This window comes from Echeneis naucrates, chromosome 9, assembly GCF_900963305.1.
Source record: "Echeneis naucrates chromosome 9, fEcheNa1.1, whole genome shotgun sequence".
NCBI classification, from domain to species: Eukaryota; Metazoa; Chordata; class Actinopteri; order Carangiformes; family Echeneidae; genus Echeneis; species Echeneis naucrates.
In genome coordinates this window covers 7,454,241-7,479,191 of record NC_042519.1, presented here as the reverse complement: position 1 = coordinate 7,479,191, position 24,951 = coordinate 7,454,241, and the positions used below count along the sequence as shown (strand labels likewise).

The 24,951-nt window shown below is 42.1% G+C and overlaps 4 protein-coding genes across 4 annotated transcripts; 1 reads left to right on the top strand and 3 right to left on the bottom strand.

Moving 5' to 3' along the window:
- Positions 1 to 1,032: 1,032 nt before the first annotated feature.
- LOC115049367 (TBC1 domain family member 10A-like) lies at positions 1,033 to 7,764 on the bottom strand. The gene is made up of 9 exons (XM_029511508.1): positions 7,583 to 7,764; positions 6,091 to 6,190; positions 4,542 to 4,649; positions 4,031 to 4,137; positions 3,818 to 3,932; positions 3,293 to 3,358; positions 2,602 to 2,791; positions 2,360 to 2,514; positions 1,033 to 1,548 (listed from the first exon to the last, which is right to left on the bottom strand). The coding sequence occupies exons 1-9, from the start codon at positions 7,762 to 7,764 to the stop codon at positions 1,033 to 1,035; spliced, it is 1,539 nt and encodes a 512-aa protein (XP_029367368.1).
- Positions 7,765 to 8,417: 653 nt separating this feature from the next.
- On the bottom strand, positions 8,418 to 13,601 carry sf3a1 (splicing factor 3a, subunit 1). Its single transcript, XM_029510905.1, has 16 exons — positions 13,570 to 13,601; positions 13,372 to 13,431; positions 12,530 to 12,639; positions 12,233 to 12,437; positions 11,881 to 12,138; positions 11,714 to 11,788; positions 11,475 to 11,625; positions 11,191 to 11,387; positions 10,846 to 10,963; positions 10,449 to 10,756; positions 10,071 to 10,319; positions 9,775 to 9,982; positions 9,498 to 9,646; positions 9,061 to 9,162; positions 8,893 to 8,964; positions 8,418 to 8,800 (listed from the first exon to the last, which is right to left on the bottom strand). The coding sequence occupies exons 2-16, from the start codon at positions 13,417 to 13,419 to the stop codon at positions 8,699 to 8,701; spliced, it is 2,352 nt and encodes a 783-aa protein (XP_029366765.1). The 5' UTR covers positions 13,420 to 13,431; positions 13,570 to 13,601; the 3' UTR covers positions 8,418 to 8,698.
- Positions 13,602 to 13,738: 137 nt separating this feature from the next.
- Positions 13,739 to 13,990, top strand: ccdc157 (coiled-coil domain containing 157). The gene has a single exon (XM_029511473.1). The coding sequence runs from the start codon at positions 13,739 to 13,741 to the stop codon at positions 13,988 to 13,990; it is 252 nt and encodes an 83-aa protein (XP_029367333.1).
- Positions 13,991 to 18,056: 4,066 nt separating this feature from the next.
- On the bottom strand, positions 18,057 to 24,583 carry slc7a4 (solute carrier family 7 member 4). Its single transcript, XM_029510675.1, has 5 exons — positions 24,526 to 24,583; positions 22,229 to 23,289; positions 21,416 to 22,122; positions 21,108 to 21,216; positions 18,057 to 20,190 (listed from the first exon to the last, which is right to left on the bottom strand). Exons 2-5 carry the CDS (start codon positions 23,208 to 23,210, stop codon positions 19,982 to 19,984), a joined length of 2,007 nt encoding a protein of 668 aa, XP_029366535.1. The 5' UTR covers positions 23,211 to 23,289; positions 24,526 to 24,583; the 3' UTR covers positions 18,057 to 19,981.
- Positions 24,584 to 24,951: the final 368 nt, after the last annotated feature.

Here is a 24,951-nt window from a genome sequence, read left to right as displayed (position 1 = left end):
TTACACAGATTTGGATTTGGCAAGACACAGCTTTCAGACTGATTAGCTTTTAACAAGGCAGGAATGTGTCATACAGTGAGGAATGTCCAGTCTTTCTCCTCTCTGCTGCCCAAGTAACATGAATTACTGCTTTGCTAAAGTGGCTGGAAGTGCCTGGCACAGTGAGTATTATAGTTTACACACAGTTTACCTACATCAGTTAATCCTAGAACTGTGAGCATTTGTACATGTGCAGGACACACACAAACATAAAATTTTGTGTTTAAACAGCTCTTGAAATAAATAATGTTGGTAGAAGAAAGCATCACATCAACACAATGTGGTGTGACTCCATTTTACTGGTTTAGGAAGATTATTTTCAGGTCAAATGTAACAAGAGAAAAGTGCACAAGTTTCCCCAGTGGAGGAAAAAGCATCATCAATCTCAGAAAAATACCTCCCAAACTGAGTGAATCATTTTAAGACTCCCATCAGTGATTGGCTTCACTGCCAAGTAATGTAACAGGAATTATGGCTGGAGCCTCTGCAAGGCTGCCCTCTAGTGCAAAAGGCCCCAAATGAAGACTAGAGGTGCAGGAGTCAGTATCAGCAGTATCACAGGTGAACTCAATAGTGCTGAATTTGAATGGAAATTTATAGAAAAAGTGAGAAGCAGTGGCACCTCGCTGTTCTTTATGCCTTTAAAAAATGACTTTGCTCCCAAAACAGCAGTAACGTCTCTCCCTAGTAAACAGAATATTAGAGTCTGAATGAAAGCATCAAGCATTAAGCAGAGGTATCATTGGCCTCATGTGGAGAGATGTGCAAGCATTAAAACTGTTATACACCCAGCAATGTGCTTTAGCGTATAGCAATAATATCATAGGCAAACTTGTGTCTAATATGAATAAATGGATAAAAAAAAAAAAAAACAGTCCAACAGTAGAATAATAGTGATGCTGGCCAGTCTGAGATCTTGGCAAAGTCAGCTGGAAGCTGGCTGAAGGGTGCTGGTGCTTCATCCACACATACATGCATGCACTCACTGTGGAGCTACAGATACGTGTCCTGCTCTGTGCTGCTAAGGCTTTGTGTGGACCGCTGAAGAGGAGATTCTTTGGCAGGGGGAAGGTCTGTAGGAGGTGCTTGCTGCTGATGAGGTGAGGTTGTGTCAGTCTGTGGCAGAGTCTCTGGGGTCTCGGCCCTGACTGGAGGTGGGGCGGGTGGCTCTGAGGGCGGAGGAGGAGGAGGAGGAAGGTCGTTTGGAAGAGGGTAAGGGTTAGGGATCGCTGCAATAGACTGCGATTTCTTCACGCTCTTCTTCTTCTTGCTCTTCCTCTCATCTTTGCCTTTTTTCAGCTGCACGGCAGGCTGTGGCACCTCCAGGACAATGGTTGGGTTCTGCTGCAGGTCCTGGCGCCTTGGCGGCTCGGCCATCATGATGAGCCGTGCGCCGTGCATCCTCGGAGGCGGTTTAAAGTTGAGCTCTCCACGGTTCTTCTTCCAGCGCTTCAGCTGGGTGTGATGCTCTCTTTCTACATCTCGTGCAGTCACTGGCACCTCTAGGATCTGCAACAGGAAGAAACACATCACCAGGTCACAGCTGAAGTCACACAGATCATACATCACAGAAATGTGAAGCAACATGATCAGCTTTTGCTGGAAAATATGGTCCTTCCACATTTGTCCATTGTATTAAATATGTGAACTGTCAGTAAATGCCAAAAGGTCTTGGAGCTGGTGTGGATGCTCAGTCACTCACAGTCAAGGCAGCCTTGTGTATAAGAGGGGGCATTGTTAACAAGGACATACTCACAGAGGACTCACTCAGAAACCAGAGAGTGGCCAGCCAGCATTCTCTAATTCACTGTCTCAGACTCTCCGCTGTTCCCTTGGTTATACTGATGAACACTTATTGTTCTCTGTCAACTCTATAATCGACAGTGAGTGACACAACCCTCCACATCGTTCAAGGACAATGGCAGCTTCCTATGACTTCTTTTGAATATTGCAGCCATTCATCTGCAATGTTACAAATATTTGCACTTTGTATTTGCATGTACTACTGTTTCCATGCAAATAAGCTCAAAACACCGTATTTTCTGTGTCATGCATAGGTCATAGCTCTGACTAAAGAGGTTTATAGTGGAGGATTTCAGTGATTATGATCAAATATTTTTGTAAAATCAGAATAAAAAAAAAATAACCCAAAGTGAATGATCCATACTTTCAGATTGAGTCCAATTTAGGAAACTTGAATAACCATAAACACCACTCTGCATAAATAAACATTTAATCCACACACAAGTAATGAGTCAGGTTTGAAAAACCGGCATGGATGTGACAGACTCGACCAATGTGGCTGCCCCTCTGCTCTTACCTCTCGGACAAGGTAGCCCTCCTGCATGTATCGAGGCTCTATGGCCCTGAGAAGCTCCATGGTCTCATACTGGCCCTGGCAGGCCTTCAGTTTCTCCCGGGTCCCCAGCATGCACTTAAGTAGCACCAAACCCACACGGAAGATTATCTTCACTCCTGAGTGAGGCGTTTCAGTTGTTAAGAGTTACAAATGCTTGGCGACAAATACAACACCTGATACTAGCGATATAAGCCACTGTTTACCGTCACAGAGGAACATGTCCCAGACACGCAGCACAGAAGCCCAAGGCAGCGTTCTGGAGAAGGCACACATAAACCATTCAGTCATGTAGAGGATGGGGTCAATCTTGTGTTTCTCCAGATGGCGGAAAGCTAGTGGGGAGACACGTCGCAGCAGAGCGAACAGGATCTCTCCATCTAACTGTATAGCTTCCTGAAAGAGACACAGGTAGGATAACATTAAAAGAGGAAACAAAAGCTATTGTGCTCTGTGTTGCCAGGGAAGAAATTTGATATGCATGAGGATTTTCATCTCTCAAAAAAAAAAAAATCAAGTCCAAATGCATAATGTTACTCCAAGTATAGACAGTTTCCCACCCTTCATGACCACATGTGCATATGCAAACACACCACTTAAAAAGAATTATATATGGCAATATAAAAAAAATATATAATGCTGACCAATAACCACAAGGCAAATTTAACTACACAAGATAGTTTAATCATGTTTTTGGGTTAGGGTAAATCACCCAATGTTAAATTGTGGTCTGATAACTAACCACAGAATTCCTGTCAGCAAAAGTAAAATTGCACTTTAATTACACAAGAGCCCAGGTAGTTCATCTGCATTACAGCTTTTGCAACAGCAGCATCTTAAGCTCACTGCATTAGCAAAAACTGCCACTCTCATCATGTGTGGTGGCACATGTCTCACCAGGCCAGGACTGTAGTAGCCAGGAAGATACTTCTCACAAATTTGGACTAGCCCCCAGAAGGCATCCTGTGGAAATAAACATAGATGATGTCAGCAAACTAACTGTTCATTTACAGGACATTCCTCAGTATTCACAGGGAGGTCACATTAAACCAAAATTCTGACTCAGCATTAAGTGCATAGTTAGTGATCTCATCAAATGAGTTCGTAAGAGTTAATTTGATACTATTCTAAGTTTTATAATGCTGTTGAGCAGCTCCATGACCATCTGAACAGTCTCTGCTATTGAACTTCAAAATAGACTTGTATAAGGTCACAAATTAAAATTGGGCTCTATAAAACAGTAGGAGCTCATCGTTCCTACTTTAAAGTCTAAATGAGTAACAAACCCACACAAGTCAGTCTTTTAACGCTGACACAGAGAACCCATAACTCCAGAGACAGCTGTCTCTGGAGGTGGTGACAGCACATTTACACCAAAGGAGACAGTTTAAATGTCTGTGGTGGAGGGAAAGTACACAGTACCTCAGCCGGCATGTGCATGAGCAACACAGCAGCTATGGGAGCCTGAGCTTGGCAGTATCCCTCCTCTGGTCTGTAAAGAGTGTAGGCTTTAAGAACACGAAACAGGTCCTGCTGCCTGTAAAGAAACAAGATACAGATGCACAGAAGTGTAAAAGAGAAATTCAGTGCCATACGGGTCCTGTCTGAAAAGTCATATCACATCACACAACTTACCCATGGCCCCCTCGTGACACAAACATCTCATGGAAAGGAAACTGTCGGTGGAGATCTTTCTCAATCACATCAAGCCATTTGGGGTCCCCTGGTTGGCTATCCAGTTCCTGGCAAAACACATGGAGGAGACATAAGATCTCTCTATTGCACAGAGTTTTGTGGTCTTTCAAAACTAAACTACATTAAAATGTAATTTAGAAGATTGTCATTCAATGAGATCTTGTGATCACAAAATACTTGCCATTTCAAAGATTTTGTTTTGATTATCCTGAAAATGTTTATTTAAAGTAGTACATTAAATAGCAAGACATTTCCAATTTTAAAATGACTGATCTAGATGTGAAACTGCTCCAACCCTGCATTCAAAACTTTGGTGTTCTGAACAGGAGAAGTAACTCTGGTGCACGCCCATAGTTCCAGTGTCAACTTCCATTTAAAAATGAAATTATGGCAAATTTACCCAGACAGAGATCTGTAATCAGGAAGTGAAAGAAGAAGTAAACTCTCTCACCTGAAACTTTCCTTGGTTCTGCTCTCTCTTCACCTTCCCCCCTGACAGATAGAGCCACGCACGGCCTCGGAGGGCAGGAGGGATTCCTTTCTGACACCGCAGCCTCACCTGAGCCACAGAGGGACAGGCATTCATCAAATATAGGAAGATATCAAGGGAATCAGGCATGACAAAGGTTTGCCACAAGCCAAGAATATGTAAAACAGACCTGATACCTGATACAAGGTATCAGTTCCTCGTCCTGAATTCATGCAAAATATAGCTATCTGTTAAACACTCACTATTGCTTTCCTCTCACCAATGAGCCTTCTGACATTACAAAGTGGGTGTAAATTATAAAAAAATACTTGCATCCTTGCAGTCTCATAGTTGGATTAACTCTCATTGTGATAAAGCTTATACTCTTATCGTATATTCACTTTAATTTAACAAAGGCAGAACACTTTAAGCAATTGATGGAAATGATGACGAGTGAAAAGTTAAACTGTGAAATGACCGAGTGAAAATCTACATTAAGTTCAGATATTAACCACATAATATTGCAAAGATCTTGACTGTACAAATTGTTACAAATTTGTGATGTACACTTGCTCTTGGCCAAAGAATTACTCACAGCAGCAAATAACACACCCTAGCTTTCAGAATTCCTTCAAAATAAGCTAAGTTATGTATCCACACATGAGGAGACACTTTATGCCAAAGATACCTAAATACTACATAATTTATGTAAACAGTATACACAGATATGCATGCTCAGTCCTACTGTGTGCAGCTTTAATCTACAGGGATACACAACCAATCATCATTTGATTCAAAAAAAAAAAAACATTGAGTACGACTTGTGATGTGTTCAGAGAGAAATGCCACTCAGTTGCGTCCCACATGGTGACAAGTCCCTACTGAAATAAAAAATAAAAAAAATAGTATATCATACTGATGTTAGCTTGACTTGCAATCTCATTTCTGGTGACTTTTGTTTACTTTCTCTGATCTGAAGCTGGCATACTTCCCCAATGAGAGTTTTCAAATACAAAAGAGCACAGAAGGGGTTAGGAACCTCGGCGTTCACTGAATGACCCTTTGAGCCTTCCGGCAGGACAGGCAAGTGAAAATCAGCTTCTGCTTGATACACTGCTTTTCATTCTGAGCCAACTTACACTTGAGTAAAGCTATAGTTCACATTCAGAGCACATTTATTTAAATTGTCTCATTATAGGAAGTCAGGAGAGCCCCACCCTAAATTTGAGAATATGAATTTGTCCCACAGTGCGTGGGGCGATAAAGGAATGGTGTTGTGCAATGCCCCACTTGCTGACTCGCGGAAATCAGGTGGGGTAGCAGCTCAGTGCTTAATTGCACAGAGCTTTCGCAAAGAACCAGCTGGACAAGTGAATTTGCAGACTAGTCTTGCTCCTGTGCAATCAAATACTTGAACAATGGGTCTGTAAACAAAGGTGGTAAAGCTCTGATACTAACTTTATACATTTTAGATAAATATGTTTTGATCTGGCCAAGCAAAACAAGTGACTCAAAATCATTTGGGGCTGACCTTATCGAACCTCTTGATCATCCACTTGTCCCAGTGGTTGAGCATGTCCAACCATTTCACCTCCCTTTGCCTAAGCACCTCTGGAGGCACATCCTGAGCTCTGGAGACACAAGAGACAAAAGAAAAATGGGAAAGACAGATTTCATGGTTTGCACTTTAAATGAATATCAAACCTAATTCGATTAATTTCAGAGGAAAAGGATATGTGCAGCATATTGTTCAATAAGCTCTGTTGTAAATAACCCTCACAATTGGATAAACAAACAAAGCCGGTTGTAAGCAGCAGGCTCATGTTTGTTGCGAGGGTGTAACAAAATAAAGACTTCACAGCAGTAACTCATCAAGATCTGTGTGTGGCCATATAAAACCAGTGAAGTTTGGAGTCGTCAAAAACAACAACCGCTAGTCTTATTTTGAAGAGACTATAAAAAGGTATAAAATCAGATGTAATCCTTTTAATGGTAGAGCCCGTTTAACCCCAAAGTGCTATAGTCAGGATTTGTCTGCCTCATGATGTAATTTATGTGCAAAGGATTTTCAGGCAAGGAAAGAAGCAAAAGAAGAAAATGTAGGCAAGTCTACGTTACATTATGAATGAGGTTTGATGCTTTACTAAACTATACAATTATCTCACCAGCACAGGTCTGTAATTGTAGGGTTCAGCTGCCTTCAAAGAGTGTTTTTCAATTTCAATTGGACAGCCCTTTAAACTTAGGAAAAAAAGGTTGTGGGCTGAGAATGTTGCGGATCAGTATTACAATATGTTATATCCCCAGCTTCAGCTACCGGACACTTTTGAAACAATGATGAGCTATTCTCATTGCCAAATCCTTTAAATTTAATCCTGAGTTTGTAACTACATATAAAACTGAGCCAAAAGAGGCCCTCAAGGAACGGGGCGCCCGGGCTGTGGCTCCAAGTTTGCCAAAACTTCAGAAAACAGGAAGCTTCCAAACGGCCAGTGCTTGGCACAACTTTCTCTTGCTCCTACCACTACTTTAGTACTGTAATGTGGGATTCAGGCCCCCAGTAAAAAGGAAAAAGAAAAGAAAGGCATGAAGAAATAAAGAAAGAGAGAAAGCCCTTCTTTGAAAAAAAAAAAAAAAAAAAAAATCAATGCAGACAGGCTCAATGGCAATGAATAAATCCATTCAAATGCAAACCCCACAGGATAAACAGCCTTTCCAGCTTTCTACACATTACTGTATGAATATTTGTACAAGGTTAATACTGTTGTTAATGCTTCTGTATTTTGCCATGTGAAGCAAGTGGAGGGCACACAAACACACACTGTGCCACGCAGCTGGTCCGGAGACAGACAGCCAGACAACAACAATAACACAACTTGTGAAATGTCAACATAACCAGACAAATTGCTACATGCCGACCAGGCTCTCCACCTTGGTTGCAGGGGGATTCAAATGTTGCTGCCCGTATTTTAGTGAGCCGAGTCAAGCAGAAGTGATCCCTGTAAGAGCTGAAACACACTTACGACTCCTCGGAGTACTGCTGTGCTCCGCCGATGAATCCATATTTATCGGTCTGTCTGTCGCTGGTGAAGCCGTTGATCTCCGAGTCGGATCCCAAAGAGCTTTCATCGTCTATGTGGGAGCTGCTGATGGTCCGTATGCTCCGTGTGTCCGCTGATTGACGGCCGTTTTCGATTCTGGCCATGTTAGCAAGAGAGCTAGCGGGCTAGCCCGGAGAGCTAACGTCAGCGAGCTTGTTGACAGCCCAAAGTCAAAACTGCTCCTCTTCATATGTGGTCGATCCAAACAGCGTCGGCGCCATGATTTCTCGACGTGACTTCAACTTTACAACTGCAGTTTTGTTTTTTGTCGGAAAAAGTTGTCTAATCTTGTGTTGCAACTGCCAGGCCACATCAAATAACGTTGTGCGTTAGCAAGCTTCGCCAACTTGCTTTATCAGATTTAACATTAGCTGGCAGAGGAGAGGCTGCTAACTTAGTTAGCCTGAAGTTCCGAAGTCTTTCTGGATTGACCCCACCGTCGTAAAACTACCGCCGCGATGGAAGCTCGGTTTTCATATTTGTCCGACAACTAACTGCGTTAGCTGGTTAGCAGGCTGGCGTGTCACGCCCTCGGTCTAACGCTGGCCTGGCTCGCTGTCCTGTCATCCCGGGTCTGCGGGGCTGTGCGGGGCAGGAGACACAGCCTGTCGTCCTGGGCTGGTTTCTGCGTCCTCATGTCACGGATTCCTCTAGCGGCAACGGCGGGAAGTGACCCTCTAAATCTGAGGGGAAAATGTCCAATATAAACCATATGTGTCCAATCTGACGCGTTATCACAAAACAACAAAAGAAGATATAGATGTTTGATTCCTTTATTTAAATTGGTCAACATTACAATTACCAGATATCACCATGAAGACTTGATGCAATGCCTGCCAGGCAATGTATAATTATCTTTTTAAAAATAATTTTTTGTGACAAATAACATTCAAAATCATCATGCTCTTAAAAATGTCACAAGATAGTATGGAAAATTCAACATAAAATTCTGATAATGACCATTAAACTAAAATGACATGACAGAGCAGAGGGACAAAGCAGCCACAAGAGGAAAAAAATCTGTTCTTGTTGCATGGCTCACTTCTTTCTTCCACCTCTTTCCTTCAGTGCCAAGTGAATGATTGACCCATTGCTCATGTTGTAATAAGCCAGAGAGTTGGAATCCTTGATGAAAATGCCCTAAAAAGGGGAAAAATACAATATTTATTAAACCACTTGTTCATTTGCATACAAATGAGACAATTGATGTTAAGCATACAAAGAAAGTTTACCTCATACTGTAACTTCTGTTTACCCGCAGGCATGCCGGTTGCTTCATGGATTTTGACTTTAATAACAGACACCTGTGAAAACATTGCATTTGTACATCAATGAGAATCCAGTTTGTGTTCCAACACACAAAACGCTCAACAAAGAAAAACAAGCCAACATTTGCATACCTGGTCTGTGAGTGGGACAGTGAAATTCAGCACTTGGCCATTCAGCTTCCATTCAGTCTTGTCCTGCATGTTGAGGACCTGCACTTTAACTGCCACAGGACCCTGGATAGAAAAAAATTGAGTACATAGGGTTCAACTTTCAGTCAGACAGTAGAATAAACTATGTTATTACAGACAGTGAACTAGCTGCATATATTACTAGAAGTTGGTGTAGCAACGAGATAAGAATATTCTTTTTGTAGCCATCACATACACAAAGGTCCACCTCAATCGTGTGATAATAACTGTTTCTCAAATAAACAAATAATTAACTTGCTAATGTGATTAGAATGGAAACTTTGAACCTGCACTCTGCCTGTATACAGACTGTAGAGTTTGCCATTAACCCCCCTGAAAAAAAAAAAAAAAAAAAAAAAAAACAAGGCATCACACAACACCTTATTTCTACGAAGGAACTCCTCCTCTGGAATAAGGTTATCCTCCGTCTTCATCTTCTTGGTGACTGGTTCATCCTCATGAGGTGGATGAGAAGGTGGTGCAGGAGCAGAGCTTGGTGGTTGTGGTACTGGAGGAGCTGGGACAAAAGCTAGAGCAAGACAGTTGTTTGAAATTAAAATTATAAAATGATACCAAATTGGCACAATATAAAACATACTAACACAAAACATTAAACACGTCATATTTGCTATGAAAGTCAGTGACAGGATCTCTTACCAGCTGGTACAACCATGGGGGGTGGTCTTGGGGCCATGATGTGTGGTGCTGATGGTGGCATGGGGACCACATTGATACGAGGAGCAGGAATCATGGGAGGCATTGGTGTTATAACTTGTCCTGGCGCAAGACGCACCACGGGAGTCACGGGTGGTCTTGGAATTACAGGAACAGCAGACAGGAGAGTGGTGCGCACTGGAGGTGCCACCTGTTTCACAAGCCCATTTATTAATCATGAGTATATACAGACAAAATTCAATTCTGGTTAAACTATTATTTTAATCATAGTAACTCACAGAAGAGGGAGGACGAGGCACTGCAGTGACAGGAGGGTTGGGTTTGGGCAAACTGGCTGCAGAGGGGGGGATAGGAGGTTGGTGATGAATTTCATTGGGTTTACTTGGCCCAATTTTCTCCTTAGTATCATCTTCTCCCACCAGTCCTTTAGCCTTGTGGATAGCTTCGATCTGCTCCTGCAGGGTGATGTTAGCCTGTGCAGCCTGCTGTGTACGAGCCATGCTACCAGAGTGGCCATCCCAGGTAACCTGGTGGGTGTGGCAGAATACAAATGTTAAGGACAATGAAACACCAAACACCAAATAAGACCTTACTGACTCTTCTTCTTTCATCTCAGAGGTTGTGTACTGCGTATATATACTCATAACTGGTCTCACCTTCTCCTCTGGCTTTTGAATTTCTTCTTCACCAATCTTCTTACCAATGGCTGTCTCTTCCACACCAAAGATATCAGTACGCCTTTCAGCCAGCTGTTTCAAGCTAGTCTCGATATCCAATCCCGGGGCATAGACCTCATCCTCTGTCTGCCTCTCTTTGATAATGCGATCTCTTTGCTCCAGCCAACGGGGATCCAGCAGTCCAATACGCATGTGCTCTTGCATCTTACTAGCTGGGATCTTTTCCCCAGTAATTGGTGAAATGAGATACTCATCTGGAGTGGCAATGGAGGGCTGAGGCTTGGAAGCTGAGGAAATAATGGTATTCAGTCAGCACACACACACATACACACACATAACTGCTTGCTATGGAAGGAAGGAAGGAAGAATGGGTTACCTTTGGGGTCGTAGTCTTTGCGAATAATAACCTGGTCTGGAGTCGGGGGCAGTGGTGGTGGCATTGGGTTGTCTGGTGGCAGAGGGGCCTTCATGCTATCATCGTCATCATCAGATCCCTAAGAAAGCAGGAAGGAAAGTTTGGTATGCTTTGCCATTATTATTATTATTAGTGTCATTTTCTTATTCCTTTTCCAGCAGCGCCAGCTAAAAGGTTGGTTTAAATAGAAATAAAAATAATTATTGCTATGACCTAAAGTACACAAATCTTGCAAACTACACTTGCGCAATAGATTGAGAGTCGTAGCGGCAAACCAATGAATTACTTAATTGTTACAGCTCTAACCTCATCCATATCCTGCACTTGAGTATCTTGATCAGGTTGTGAAGGATGGCCTTCACCCCGATTCTCCCGTTCATCCTCTTCATCCTCACTCTCTACCTCCATCTCCACCTCCTCACTCTCTCCATACTTCTCGTAGCGCTCTTGGATGAGGATGCGAGCGCCAAGCTCCTCTGGGGTTGTGGGTGGTGGGAAATGACCTGGGGAACAAGTGATGGCAGTAAATTATTCCATCTCAATTTAGGGGCTTTCACATTTTGAATTTAGAATAATTGTGTTTATAATACCTTGCTCATTGGGCTGGAAATCCACTGTCTCGACCACTACAAAATCATGCCAGTCAATTTGGGCATATGCCACTCGTTCTTTCTCTCTCTCCTCCTCCTCCTTCTTTCTCTCACGCTCCTGGAACTTGGCCCACTCAACTCGGTACCTCACCTAATGATTGGCCAGTAGGATAGCTGATTAATATAGGCATTATTTAATTAAGCACTTACAGTAAGAAACAGTCACAATCAATGTTTACCTGGTCCATAACCTCTCTTGGATTCTCAGCCTCTCTCTTCAGCTTGTTTAATAAGCCTTTGGGAGGGATCAGAATCTAAAGTTTGACAAACAAGTTTAGATAGCTTAGCACCAACACACAAACAAAGAGTAACAACAATAGCAGGAAGGCACAATTTTTCAGGTCACCTTAGTGTACTGCTCAACCAGTTTGGTAAAGTAGTTGAAAAGGCTGTGCTGTGGCCGCAGAAAGTCAAACTGGTAGTTCCTCTGTTCTTTTTGCATGAGCTGTGTGAGAAACTGGCGGCCATTACGAGCAACAAACTGGGCAGTGAGTTTGACAACATCCAGGTCAAATGCTGAGATGGAAGGAGGATCTGCAATGAACTCAAACTCAGGAGGTGGTTCTTTGGGGACCACAGTTTCCTGGATCACCTGTGACTGCACCTATCGGCAAACAGACCATGTCAGTTGTGATGATCAAATGTGACCAGTTATTCGCCATAAGAAAATGAGAGAAACGAAAGACTAAAAGTCTTACCTTCTGAGGAAGCTGCTGGGACTGCTGCATGGCCTGCTGCATAACCTTAGGCACCGCTGCAGATGGTTCCTGCGCTTTACCCTCTTTAAATTCATTGACCTTATGACGGTAGTAAGCATGGTAGGGGTCGTTGGGATTGAGGAAATTAAATTTTGGATTGTTGATCTCATTTTGACGAATTCTAGCTTCAAACTCAGGTCCATTCCTATGAAATAACGAGAATTTCGTCATATCATAGACATAAATACGTTTGTGTAATATTTTAAGTATATTATTATATTATGTGTAGTAACCAACCTGGCCACAAAGCTGGCTGTCTTGTCAACTATGTTTCGAACCTCGGGAGGTGGATATATGATACCAACGATGGGTTTTGTGGCTGGGGTTTCTTCTGCTGGTCCATCATTCTGTGGACAAAATGTTCATTTTATTTGAAGGAACTTAAAGTAGGTCTACATTTTAATACATTCATAATACAAAAACACTGACTGCATCCATAACTTTACAATAATCATGTTATAATACCAATAAAACAAATACTATTTCTACGATATTTCACAAGTCAGCTCACCCCAATTATTACACATTTATCTTAATATAATTTTGTCACCTTCAGACTTTAATGAACGAGAAAAAGTAAAATTGGGAAAAGAAATGCAATGTTTTTGTTTTGTTCTGTTTATTTTTTTTTTTACAGTAGATAGCCTAGCTCCTGTGAAAAATTGACTTTATTGCAAAGGTCGTGACGAGTATCATTATTGCTTTTAAATAACTCTGTAAATTATCATCGGCAGCCATCGAGAAAAAAATATATCATCTTATTTCTAACCAACATCACTTTTCAGTAGTTTTCCCAAGGAAAACAAACGCCTTTACTGTTCTGTCGTGTTGTGTTTAAGCGTTGGTAAATCTCAAAAGCTACCACACCTTTAACTTGTACGTTTCGGTACATCAGCGAGATAAAATTATTATGATTTGGTGGTGAGGTGGCTATTCAAAATAGACCTTAAGTGGCATAAAAGTCACAATTAAAGAGATATTTCGAAGTTATTACCAGCAAACTGCACTGCTTATTGTTTTCTATTGAACAGTATGTTAGCTATAATGCTAACGTTAGATAGCGTTAGCGTCGTCTTTACCTTGTTGTTGGACTCCGGTTGGACTATCTGTACAGGCCCGGGCGGCATGGCTGCGTTTAGCTGTAACACAGGAAGTTAGTTACAAACACCATGCAAAAGGAGTAAAAGTATTAACATACAACTCTCACGCCCCAGCTGATTTTAAAGACGTAGTATACACAAGCTAAAAGCCAAAATTCGCTAACGTTAAACACTTACCGCGTCGCGTTGTCGTTGACCCAATGGAGGAGAATTACTTCCGGAAACAAGCCGCAATGCCTTGTGGGAATTGTATTGTTTGCTTTAACAGGGGGTTACTAAGGAGATTTAATGACAACAAGCTATACCCAGTCATCCTCGTTTCGGGCAAAATAAGAGTCAAGCCAGCATGAGTGAGCTCCTGGGTCGTCGCGATTGTATCGAAAGCCTACGAAAAGACCTGGTCGACCTTCAAGGTGCCATTCTGGACGTCTTCTCCAGAACCGGACCGGTCCGCTTTCCCTCCTGGAAGTTCCCCGATAAACTCTCCTGTAATCTTGACATGGTAGTTCTGCTAGGGCAGTATGACTTTATGGAAGGAGAGGATTCATTCAATCAACATTCCCATATTGTCTTACTGGAGCTCATGATTGACAGGTAATATGAAGCCTTACGTCTTGTGATAAAACAATAGTGATAACGCTAATGTATTATTTCTGCCTCTCTCCCTGAACAAGACTGCTGCTTCTGCTGCAAAGTTTCAATTCTTATGTTGGACAACTGAGGAGCAGCCACAAGAGAGAGCAACTCCAGCAGAAAGGATGCCTGTCAGTTGGTCTTGTAGTCAGAAACTGCTGGAGTAATTTAGTTCTCATTAAGGTAGTCATTTAGCTTCACCAAAGTTCATTTTAAAAAGTCAACAGTGGACAGATTGACCTCATTATTTATCATGCAATCTTCCTCTTTTTAGGACACCATCAAAGATATCAGGAAACAGAAAAACCCAAAGACATTTGACTGTGATGAGTCAGAGACAGTGTCATCTGTTTACCCCCAAATGAACTCAAGGGTTGATAGCTGTAGACATCGTTCATCTACCAAAACTTTGACAAGCTCGTCTATGTTTTTGCCACAAAATCATGTACCTTCCAGTCCTACCCACAACATCCTGTGCCAGACTAACACTGACAGTCACAATGTAAGCTGCCAGACAGTTGAATCATCTCTTATTCCCTGCGTTGCCTGTCATAGAGTACAGTCTGTTTTGAGAAAAACAGGGTATGCTTTAGTCAACTTGTTTCAGAGTGAGGGTCTGCCCTCATCTCTGCAGCCGCTCTTACTCGCCATGGAGGACACCCTGGATCTGGGACACATGACAGCAGGGGATGTTGCCCAATGGGCGAATGAGCAGCTCAGGGACATGCGCCGACTGGCAAAACATTTGCAAGACGTGCGTGGGACTGTGGACCCACTTAAAGATAGACTAGCAGCAGCAGAAGCAGACCAGGCGAGATTAAAGTCAAAGCTGGAGAGAACACTGAAAGAGTTCAAGCAAGAGACAGAAAAATACCAGACAACCACCGTCCAGCTGGAGTTTTCACTGCACAAAGCACAGAGATCCATGAAAGAAACAGAGCAAAGGCTGCAAGAGGAGCAACAGCAACTGAAGACAAGTGGAGTAAACTAAGATATGAATTTGATCGGAACTCACTGACATCGCAATTCCTACTGATATTACTTATTTGATATTTTTTAAAACAGAAACTTTATCCTTGGAGGAGAGTAATTCCAGACTGAAGGAGAAAGTAGCAGTGCAGCAAGATACATTGCAAGCACTTGGTATGGATGTGCCAAATTTGATTTACCAGTAACCTTACCTGCTAACCTTCTCAAAACATTTATATTAAAGAATAGACTTGGTTTAGATACACAAATAAATAAGCTGACATGTGTTTATAAATCTATGTTTATGTTAACTTCATTTCATGAAAGACTGTCAAAAGACGGCGTTGCAGGAAAAAGTGGAGTCCTTGCACTTAAAGGAGGAGGCCTGTTGTAAACTACAACAAAGGATCGAGCAACTAGAAAGTCAGGTCTCTGAAACTCAAGTTCTTCTTGACAAGGAGAATGCCAAATACCACAGTGCTTACCGCCAGCAAGAGGTCAGTGCCAAGACAAATAGTAGATTGTTGGTTGTTTTTACCTTGGGACCTTGTCAGGCTCACTCATGAATCAATCACATTGAGGTATCCAGATAAACTTATGCAGGTTTTAGTGACTCTTTTTTTGTTGTTGTGCATCCAGTCAATGCAGGCAAAGCAAAAATCCCTGTTGGAGAGAGTGGATGCTCTCGACAAAGAATGTGAAGAGTTGCAGAGGCAATTGGGAGACAGAGAGGAGAGACACATTGAGCTAGACAATGAGCTGCAACAGATGTCAGAGGAGAAAGAACAACTGCAGAGTAAGCTTGCTCACCACCAGGTATAATATCAAAACACTTACCCATAATTACATGCTTAATTAATACATTTAAACGTAGTAACTCATAATTATGTTTGATCTCCAACAGGACTTGTGTTTAAAGCTTGAAAAAGAGAAGCAGAGACTAGAAAAAAATATAGGTGATCTTAACAACAGTGTGGATGAACTGAAGCAATATTTGCAAACTTCCAAGGAGAAAGAAAGGCTATTAGTGGCTTTCCCAGAGCTCAGCCCCCAAGCTCAGGCCCAGCCACAAAGTGAGCAATTATGAGAATTTTGTCTGTAACAGACATTGACCAACATAACCTGAATTTATGTACACACTACACTACACTCTCTTCACCTATTTGGTTAATATTTAAAAAAAGTTAAGTGTGACTCTTTCACCTGTCACGTGTTTGCCATTGCCCTGTTCTTTGTGACTGTAGTCACTCTGAAACTTAAATATTGTTAAATATTGTCATCAGGCACAGGAAATGTGCTACTGGACATGAAGCAGCAACTGGAGGCAAATAGCATCCGTATAAAAGTCCTTGAGCAGGAAAATGCCATCCTTCACAACAGCATTGAGAAACTGGGGGAAAGAACACAATATAATGCTGCAAGGGTAGGGTGGATAGAACTATGTAAAATATGAATAAATGTTAATTATTTATGTTACATAATGTGGTTTTGCTGGCATGATTTGGGTTAATTGAAGGTTGTATTATCAATAGGAAGCCTGGCATCAGCAGACACAGAGCCCCTTCATACAAAATACACCAGTGAAAATACAACAAAATCCCCTGACAGGAATGCAAAACAGCCCACTGTAAGTTCAAAAAGGTTGCTAACACAAGCAGCAAAAATATCGTAAATGATTAATCATAATGCTGTTTTCCCATTTCCTATTGTGTTCTTCTTTGTTCCACAGGCAGGGCAGCAGCGCAGCACGGCTGGGACACAGTGACGGAGGGAAGGATGCAAGAGGAGGAGAAAGTGGTTGTGAGTCAGTCAGGTCAGAGGATTGTGTTTCCACTGCCACTGCCTCCCCATCATCCCTGAAAATTCACCTTCATACCCTCCAGCTCAATGCTCAACGCTCCAGTGCTGCTAAACGCTGCACAGAAACACGCAGTGTTTCCCTCCACCCTCATTCTAGAGGGTTCAAGCAGCGGGGCAAATAAAACCCTGCAGCCAAATTTTAAATCGTTCATATGTACGTAGTTTCTTCTTTTTTTGGGCGACAACTATGTGATTAATAAAATCATTATTATCAATGTATTAGCATGTCATTGTGTCTAATTGTTTATGACACACTGATGCTTTTGGTTGTGTCATGCCATCTAGATCACAGTAGACATATGTAAAATATGTGCTACTAAAATGGGCAGAGAGAGAAGCAAATAGAGGGAAGACTGTGCTCCCAAAACTAGTTTTTTAATGGCAGCTGCATATTAGGTTGCTGGATATATGACACACTCTAACAACCCTGCATGTGTTTTCACAGCAGACGACTCATATTGTCCTGCGGCAATAGGTAGTGTCTACAGGCTTAAAAGCAATGCAAACAGTGACAGGCAGAGAGATGTGGCTATCTGACAGGGGTGGAGTGGAAGTTCCCATGGAAACACGGGTGCATAAAGGATTCACAGGATCTATGTGCTGAATCACTCCAGCCTTTTTTATCAATCACTTCTACAACACAATCTGTCACTTGGTTCGCACACTGTAGATGATTGTGAGTTATGCCTCAAGTGTGTTGCTTCTGTTTTCGTGACACAGCATGAGGCTGATTTGCAGTGGTTACTTGAGCTGCCATGAGATCAAAGGTATGTAATTTGAGAGACTTGTGCTTGTGCCAGAGCTGTTCCAGTTATATTGCCTCAGTGTAAACACTTGATTTCAGCACAGCAACCATGTTTACTGTGACAACACCTGGAGGTTAATTTCAGGTTAACTTAAGCACATAATGTTAGCCTTAAACTCATCAGTGATGTAAAGGATAAAGACTTAGATCAGCTTTAATCAAGTTTTTATCCTTGCTTTATGCCTAACAATTGTGATGTTGAGTTATGTCCTTCATTTCATTAACAGTATGTCCATATAGAAATCAAAGGATTGTGTTTTCTGCTTCTTCTTTTCGTGAATATTTACACCAGTTTGTTTCACCACCTCTGATATGGATGATGATGATGATTTATTCTTTGCGATGACAATTCAATCAGAATACGCCGCAATTTTGATTTTTGTAAATGCTGCTTCAAAACATTTATTTTTTTCACTTCATAACACAGTTGTAGCATTTTATACAGACATACACAATAATGGAAAGATCTGAGACCTTTATGTGCAAGTACAAGAGATAATGCTATTCAGAAGTAAGAAAAGAATTGAATCATTTGTAACTGTGCTTCCTCACGTGAAAAAGATGGAACGTTCAACTTAAAAAAGCACCACAGTATTAATATCTGTCACTGGTCCTGACATCAAAAGCATAACTGTGAGACAAAATTACTAGACAATAATTTTCAAATGGTGTGCAAAGTTGTACAAAATTCTCCTGAACTCAGCTTCTTTTTGTAACAATGCCAAAATGCGTCCTGCTGGACATTCCCTTCCATGTTTGTATTTTGGTTTAATAATCAGAAAGCATGAAATCCTGTATAAGTGTTTTTATCCAACAGACAAAGAGATAAAATACATAAATTACTCAGACAAATTTAGCTTTGGAAGTAAATCTTTGATTACAGTATATTTAAGGCCATTGGTTTTTTTATGTAACACATGCAAATACAAACTGGAATGTAAAAGAGAACCAGAATAAAAATGCATATCACTAACACAAAAAGTAAAACCTAGTGTTAATTTGATGTCTCTGTGGATGCTATGGGAATTTTATCTGCTTAAAATGGGTGTTCTGACATGTGCCTTTCTCTTATCTGGGTCAAGCTTCAGACTGACGACAGGGACTGTTCCAAATCTGGTGGGATTACAAAGGCCCATCTCAGGTTTAACATAACTAGGGTCTGCCTTCCTGCCCATATTTTACCCTGTGTATGAAGAGTACCATTCAGTCAGTTTGTGCCTGACATATCCAATAATCTCATTATCACAAGGCTCATCTAAGTAAATATCACATATCTAAAATATCATAATGCATTAAAAATGTTATAATCCATGTGCTTTCGCTTCCCATAGTCTCATGAAACAGCGAGAGTTGAAAGTTTTGCTGTCTAGAGGTGCGTGGGAAAAAATCCACACAAGTGCAAGATCAGTGACTCAAGAGAGAACAGGGTCATGGGATGGGATTTAGTTTCAGTAAAGCATTGAAGTGTTGTTCAGCCAACTAAATGAGGAGTACAAATTACTGATGGAGACTAAGATAGGAATGTAAAAGTGAGTGCATATTCCTTTAACATGAACACAATAGCAACAACAACAACAAAATGCAGCTAATGAGAGCTGAATAAGAACAGAAGAAAATGTAACAATAGAAAAATAAATATTAAAATATTAGAATAAATACCTTGTAGTGTAAACTATAGTTAGGGATGTCTAGATATAAGAGGATCCACATTAATAGAGAATGTTGTTTTTCCTCAGGCGGAGGAGAAAAAATAAGGTGAAAATGTAAACTTTGTGCATTCTTCTATGTGACCAAAAAACATGCAACAAGTGGATGCATGCTGTGGGATATCAAATGAATGATATTTTTGGTTAATAGTGATATTACAGTTTCAGATTTGTTAAGATGGGGGGAAAAACAAATATATAATATAATATATAAAATTAACCAAGTATAATATTATAAACCTAAAAGTATAGTTTGTCGTAGAGAAAGCACTGTATATGACCTACAAGCATGTGGATTCTGACAAACTGGCAAGGTTGCAAGGAAAGAGCTGGTTTTAAAGGTTATATGATACAACTTTGATGCAAGAGGTTTACAGGACAGTAATAAAGCTCTCTACTGTACATTCGAGTATTACAAGATATACAAATATGCTTCACAACCATACAGAAAACGCGCAACCCATCCTGTGGTGTGCTTACATTTGCAGAGCAAAACGTACAGACTGTGGTGGGCCAGTAACACACTAAAGGGAGTGAGATAGAGGGAGTACACCAGTAGTAGTACAGTGAATGAGTGGGAGAGCAGGTAAATTCAGCCGCTTGGAGTGGTGACATATCATCTGTTTCCTGCGTAGTCCTCACCCATAGAGGCGTTGATGTGGTGCGCTGGGGTGTCCACTTGACCATCGGGCTGGACAGACTGCACTGTTTCTACCAGGCTGCCATTGGGAAGCACCACGTATCGGGCAGCCATGTCTTTGGGCTGCAGCTCCCGCATGCCCTCCTTACTGTGCCAGATCCCATATCCGAAATAAACAATGAGACCTGCAGAAAGGAACAGCGTGGCATAAATGTAACTGTAGTGAAAAAAAAAAAAAATCTAAGTATACTATAAACGAGTGAGTCAAGATTAATATGCCGTTGATGTACAGTATTTTGGAAACAAATTCATGTATATAGCCAAATTGACTCAGCTTCAACTCTATCGCAACTTGCGCTGAGTAAAGGGAGAGTTAAAGTTGCAATTCAAACTGAGTTGCTTTCATTCCTGCCATGGCCATGACAGTGGGTAAGTGAGTGAAGGCGCCCAGCCTGTCAAGTGTAATATTCCATGAGTGTGCATCTTGTTAACAACCTGCAGTCTGACAGTGGGTTTTAAATGGTTTACTGGTTCAAAGAAGACTTAAGCTAATGCGGCTAATCAGACCTCCCCTCTAACAACCCCTACACCCATCCAACCCGACAGTGCTTTAATGCCCTAACCCCTGACCACCATCCTCAAAAGCTTGCTGACAAATGGGAAAAGGTTTTATATCTTTGGAATGCTAAAACTGTTTGGTTCATTCATTCATCTACCACTTATCCATTTGTCTTATCCAATCCAAGCTCACATTGGGCAACGGCAGGGTACACACTGCGCAGGTCGCCAGTCCATCACAGGTCCAACACACAGAGACAGACAGAGACCAACAACCACTCCTGTCTTTGGACAGTGGGAGGAAACTGGAGTACCCAGAGGGACCCACGCAAGCATGGGGAGAACATGTAAACTCAGCACAGAAATGCCTGGAAACCAAACCGCCGACCTTCTTATGGTGGGGCAACAGTGTTAACCACTATGCCACTGTGCTTCCCCTGTTTGGTTCATCTGATCATATAATGCTTAAGCACATTGTGTTTACTAGCAACAGAAAGTGAAACATCGTGTTTCAGGTTTCTGCCTCATTCCAATCCTTTCTTACCTATGGCGATCCACACGGTGAATCGAATCCATGTAAGAAGGCTGAGCTTCATCATGAGGAATACATTAACGAGGATACTGGCGCCTGGAGTCAAAGGGACCAGAGGTACCTACACGACAATAAAACATCATCATACGTTTGGCTTAAATTATATATTTCCATTGTTGTAAGATGAACTGTTTATCTGAGAATACTTTGGATAAGTAGATGCCAGGAGATTAAATCAAGACTGCCAAATTTATCCCAATTAGAAACTCATATGAAAAACTGCCATTCAGTGAAACGAAACAAAATCCATAGCAGCTCACCTGGAATGTTTTGCTGTCCGTCTGTGGCTCATGGAGCCATATGACCACAAGGCTGAGGACATAAGCCGAGCTAAAAATCACCACCAGCATGGTGAAGCTCCAAACGGGCAGCTGCAGTTGTTTGTTGCCAAATTCCAGCACGACACAGAGGGACACTGAGCTCACTATCAGGGTCAGCACACAGAGGGCCACAACCTCTCCTGGCTCACAGTCCCCCAGCAGTTTGCCCAGGTACGGTTCCCAGTAAGCTTTCAATTGCCCCACCCCACGCTGCTCCTTTGTTTTCTGCCTCTCCACCAGTTGTAGTTTGTCAGAGAAGGACTCGTACTGCTTCAGCTCCCCGCTATCCTCAGTTATGGTCTGAGACTCCGAAGGGGCAGGGGAAGGTTCGGTGTTGGGGTTGGGAGATGTGGAAGCAGTTCCCTTGGAGCTAGTTTTCTCAGGCTGGAAGCGCAGCACAATGACACTCGCTGCCACAAAGGTGTATGCCAGGAGTGTGCCAATGGACAAGAACTGAACCAAAGCCTCAAGGTCAAAGATGAGAGCCATGGTTGCCATGAGGATTCCAAATACCAATATTGCATTGACAGGGACTTTAGTGACGGGATTGACACGGGAAAAAATGGAGAAGAACAATCCATCCTCTGCCATGGCATACACAATCCGAGGGAGGGAGAAGAGGTTACAGAGCAGCACAGTGTTCATGGCTAGAAATGAGAGAAATAGAGACTCATTATCAGAACCTAACACCAACTATAGCACTGTGCAGACAATAACACTGCTAGACATTAATGACTAAAAATTGACACTCACCACAGATAGAACCGATCGCCACGATCACTCCCGCCCAACTGTAACCACGGCGGAAAAAAGCATCTGCCAGAGCTGAGTTGGGGTCCAGCGTATGCCAGGGTATCATTAGTGTGAGGACCGCGGAGACCAGCATGTAAGCTGTTGATGCCAAACCAAGAGAAATTGCTGTGGCAATAGGAACAGCTTTCTGCGGATTCTTTGCCTCCTCACTTGAGGATGCGATCACATCAAAGCCAACAAACGCGTAGAAGCACGTGGCTGAGCCTTCAAGTATCCCGGACAACCCAAAAGGTGCAAAGCCTCCTTCTTTCTGGCTCCAATTGGCTGGTTCAGCCAGTATGAAGCCAAACACAAGTATGAAAATGATAACACCCATACTAATGGTGGAGAAGATGTGGTTAAGGTAAGAGGACACCTGAACTCCAAAGGAAATGAAGAACGAAGCAACTATTAAAATCCCTGCTGCAAGTAAGTCAGGGTAATGGGCAAGGAAGGGCACATCCCACTGCATAATGTGTGTCTCTGTGAAGTTCTGGATGGCGTGGTTAAAAATGGAGTCCAGGTAGCCACTCCAGGCACGTGCCACCGCAGCACCACCAATCATGTTCTCCAGAATGACATTCCAACCAATGAGAAAAGCCCAGACCTCTCCCACTGAGACATAGGTAAACATGTAGGCAGATCCCGTTTTGGGAATGCGTGCTCCAAATTCTGCATAACAAAAGGCAGCCAATAAAGATGCAAAACCTGCAAAAAGGAAGGATATGATGACAGCAGGCCCGACCATGTCTTTGGCCACTGTTCCTGTCAGGACATATAGCCCAGAGCCCACCATGCCACCCACACCCATCAGAGTAAGGTCCACGGTGGACAGGCAGCGTTTCAGCGACGTGGCCATCATGTCATCATCCAGCGTCTTGAGTCGGTTCAGTCTCTGACAAAGGCGCACCGCTGATGCGCAGCCTCTTGGACAAGTTGCCATAGTTACAGTTAGACAGGCCAGCTGGGCAGGACGATGCTGTAACAGTCACACTGGATCCATTACCTGTCTACAAAATTACCTGCAAAAGAGAACAAGAACCATGTGACACAAGCGTTGGAGCAGCCAGACTAGTTAAACAACTACATTTTGTTCCACATACAAGGCAGACGAAGTGCACAAATTCAAATTTCATGAACCTCATTTAGCCAAACATTTTGCTCCAAGTCTGCCGGTTGGTGCTTGGCTCAAAACATCCCATTCAGAGCTGCTGGTGGAACTGTACTGCAGAGTAATGTGAAGAAGTCACTCTGCATACAAAACGGTCTTCACAGCTTTAAAACATTAATAAATAAGTATGTAGTGAAAGCCAGTGTTAACGTGACATTCAGTAATTACACTGAAATAATTTTTATTATTCTTATAGCACAAACACATAAAAATGCGTTTTGGACAGCTTTAGTGATAGTCATTCACATAACAGAAACATCAAACTGGTTTAATAGGATCAGAATTTCCCATTTTGCATTTTTTTATTTTATTTACTTAATTGGAGTGAGTGTTTTAAACAAAATATAACTGAATACTCAAATTATCCTTCAAGACAACAATTCCATTAATGATGTGATCTGACAGTAGGCTACATCTGTTCGATCCAGATTTTATTTTATTTATTTGTTTATTTGCTAAAGGGCCTTAACGCGCGGGACCCATGAGCACTCACTAGTGTAAAGCCAGACCACGTCTTTTTAAAAATAAATAAATAAACATCGCATACGTGTAAACAAAGCTGGAAATACAATAACCATGGAATTATGTAGATTGTGTCTTTATCCATTTTACTGCAAATAATGTTTAACCTTGATATCAGAACCACCCAGTATCCATCCTCTCGGCCTGGGTGGTGCAACATCTGAGTCCTGCTCTCGACAGACATATGGCGACAACAGGATGCTTGCTGTAATTACGTAACGCCTTATTCCACTAGAAATAACCCCAGAGCTGGAAAATACATGACTCGTTCATGCTCCATATCCATCTGACGTGAACAGATCCCAGCTCATGTCGAAGCGCACACACAACAGACCCAGAGAAGAATCGGCAGCCTTTTAATTCCGAATGAATATTTTATAACAACATGGAAACGGACGCAAAGTGAGGACTTGCTCTACCCGGGATGCAGCCGGCTGAGGAGCGACATTGCACTTTTCAATCGTGAGGGATGAGTGATGACGATTTAACGCGATCCGCTGTGCATCCACCAAATGACAAAAATAAGAAAAGGAATCAGTAAAAAAAAAAAAAAGGGCCGCTTTACCTTCGTGGTTCAGGGTGTCTCATGTGTGCGGCAGGTCCGGTGCTGGGAGAAGTTGACAGGGCGCATAGTCTGCTGATGGAGCAGATGGAGGTGCGTGAAGGAAAAAAAGCTCCGACAACAGCCGGGACTGCTTCTTAAAGGCACAGTCACCGTCGTACTAGGCCGGAGGGCTTCCCCCTGGGCCCCTCCCATATTACAGCATTAGAGGAGATTATCTGCAGCCGGCGGTTCTTCACATGGTCCCGGCTCCTGATTACTGTCGGTTGAACATGTTTCAGAATCTATGTTAAAGAGTAAAAATAAATAAATAACTCCTTAGAATAATAATCTTAGGTGAACCAAGAGGCCAAATTCAGTAATATTGCATCCTTTGAGTCCCTGAACATGGATCCTTCTTATATGATCATCAATGTCTCACATTTGGTA

Bases quoted from the DNA above. Each gene is read 5' to 3' on its own strand.
- LOC115049367 (XM_029511508.1), bottom strand. From the start codon at position 7,764: ATGGCCAGAATCGAAAACGGCCGTCAATCAGCGGACACACGGAGCATA. The intron at 6,191-7,582 runs GTAAGTGTGTTT...TTGTGTCTCCAG, and splicing joins CAGCAGTACTCCGAGGAGTC to AGCTCAGGATGTGCCTCCAG. The intron at 2,792-3,292 runs GTGAGACATGTG...TGTCTCTTTCAG, and splicing joins GCTACTACAGTCCTGGCCTG to GAAGCTATACAGTTAGATGG.
- sf3a1 (XM_029510905.1), bottom strand. From the start codon at position 13,419: ATGCCGCCCGGGCCTGTACAGATAGTCCAACCGGAGTCCAACAACAAG. The intron at 11,789-11,880 runs GTGACCTGAAAA...GTCAAACTTTAG, and splicing joins TGGTTGAGCAGTACACTAAG to ATTCTGATCCCTCCCAAAGG. The intron at 10,757-10,845 runs GTAACCCATTCT...TTATTTCCTCAG, and splicing joins CAAAGACTACGACCCCAAAG to CTTCCAAGCCTCAGCCCTCC.
- slc7a4 (XM_029510675.1), bottom strand. From the start codon at position 23,210: ATGGCAACTTGTCCAAGAGGCTGCGCATCAGCGGTGCGCCTTTGTCAG. The intron at 22,123-22,228 runs GTGAGTGTCAAT...TCTCATTTCTAG, and splicing joins GGCGATCGGTTCTATCTGTG to CCATGAACACTGTGCTGCTC. The intron at 20,191-21,107 runs GTAAGAAAGGAT...TCCTTTCTGCAG, and splicing joins CACCGTGTGGATCGCCATAG to GTCTCATTGTTTATTTCGGA.
- ccdc157 (XM_029511473.1), top strand. From the start codon at position 13,739: ATGAGTGAGCTCCTGGGTCGTCGCGATTGTATCGAAAGCCTACGAAAA.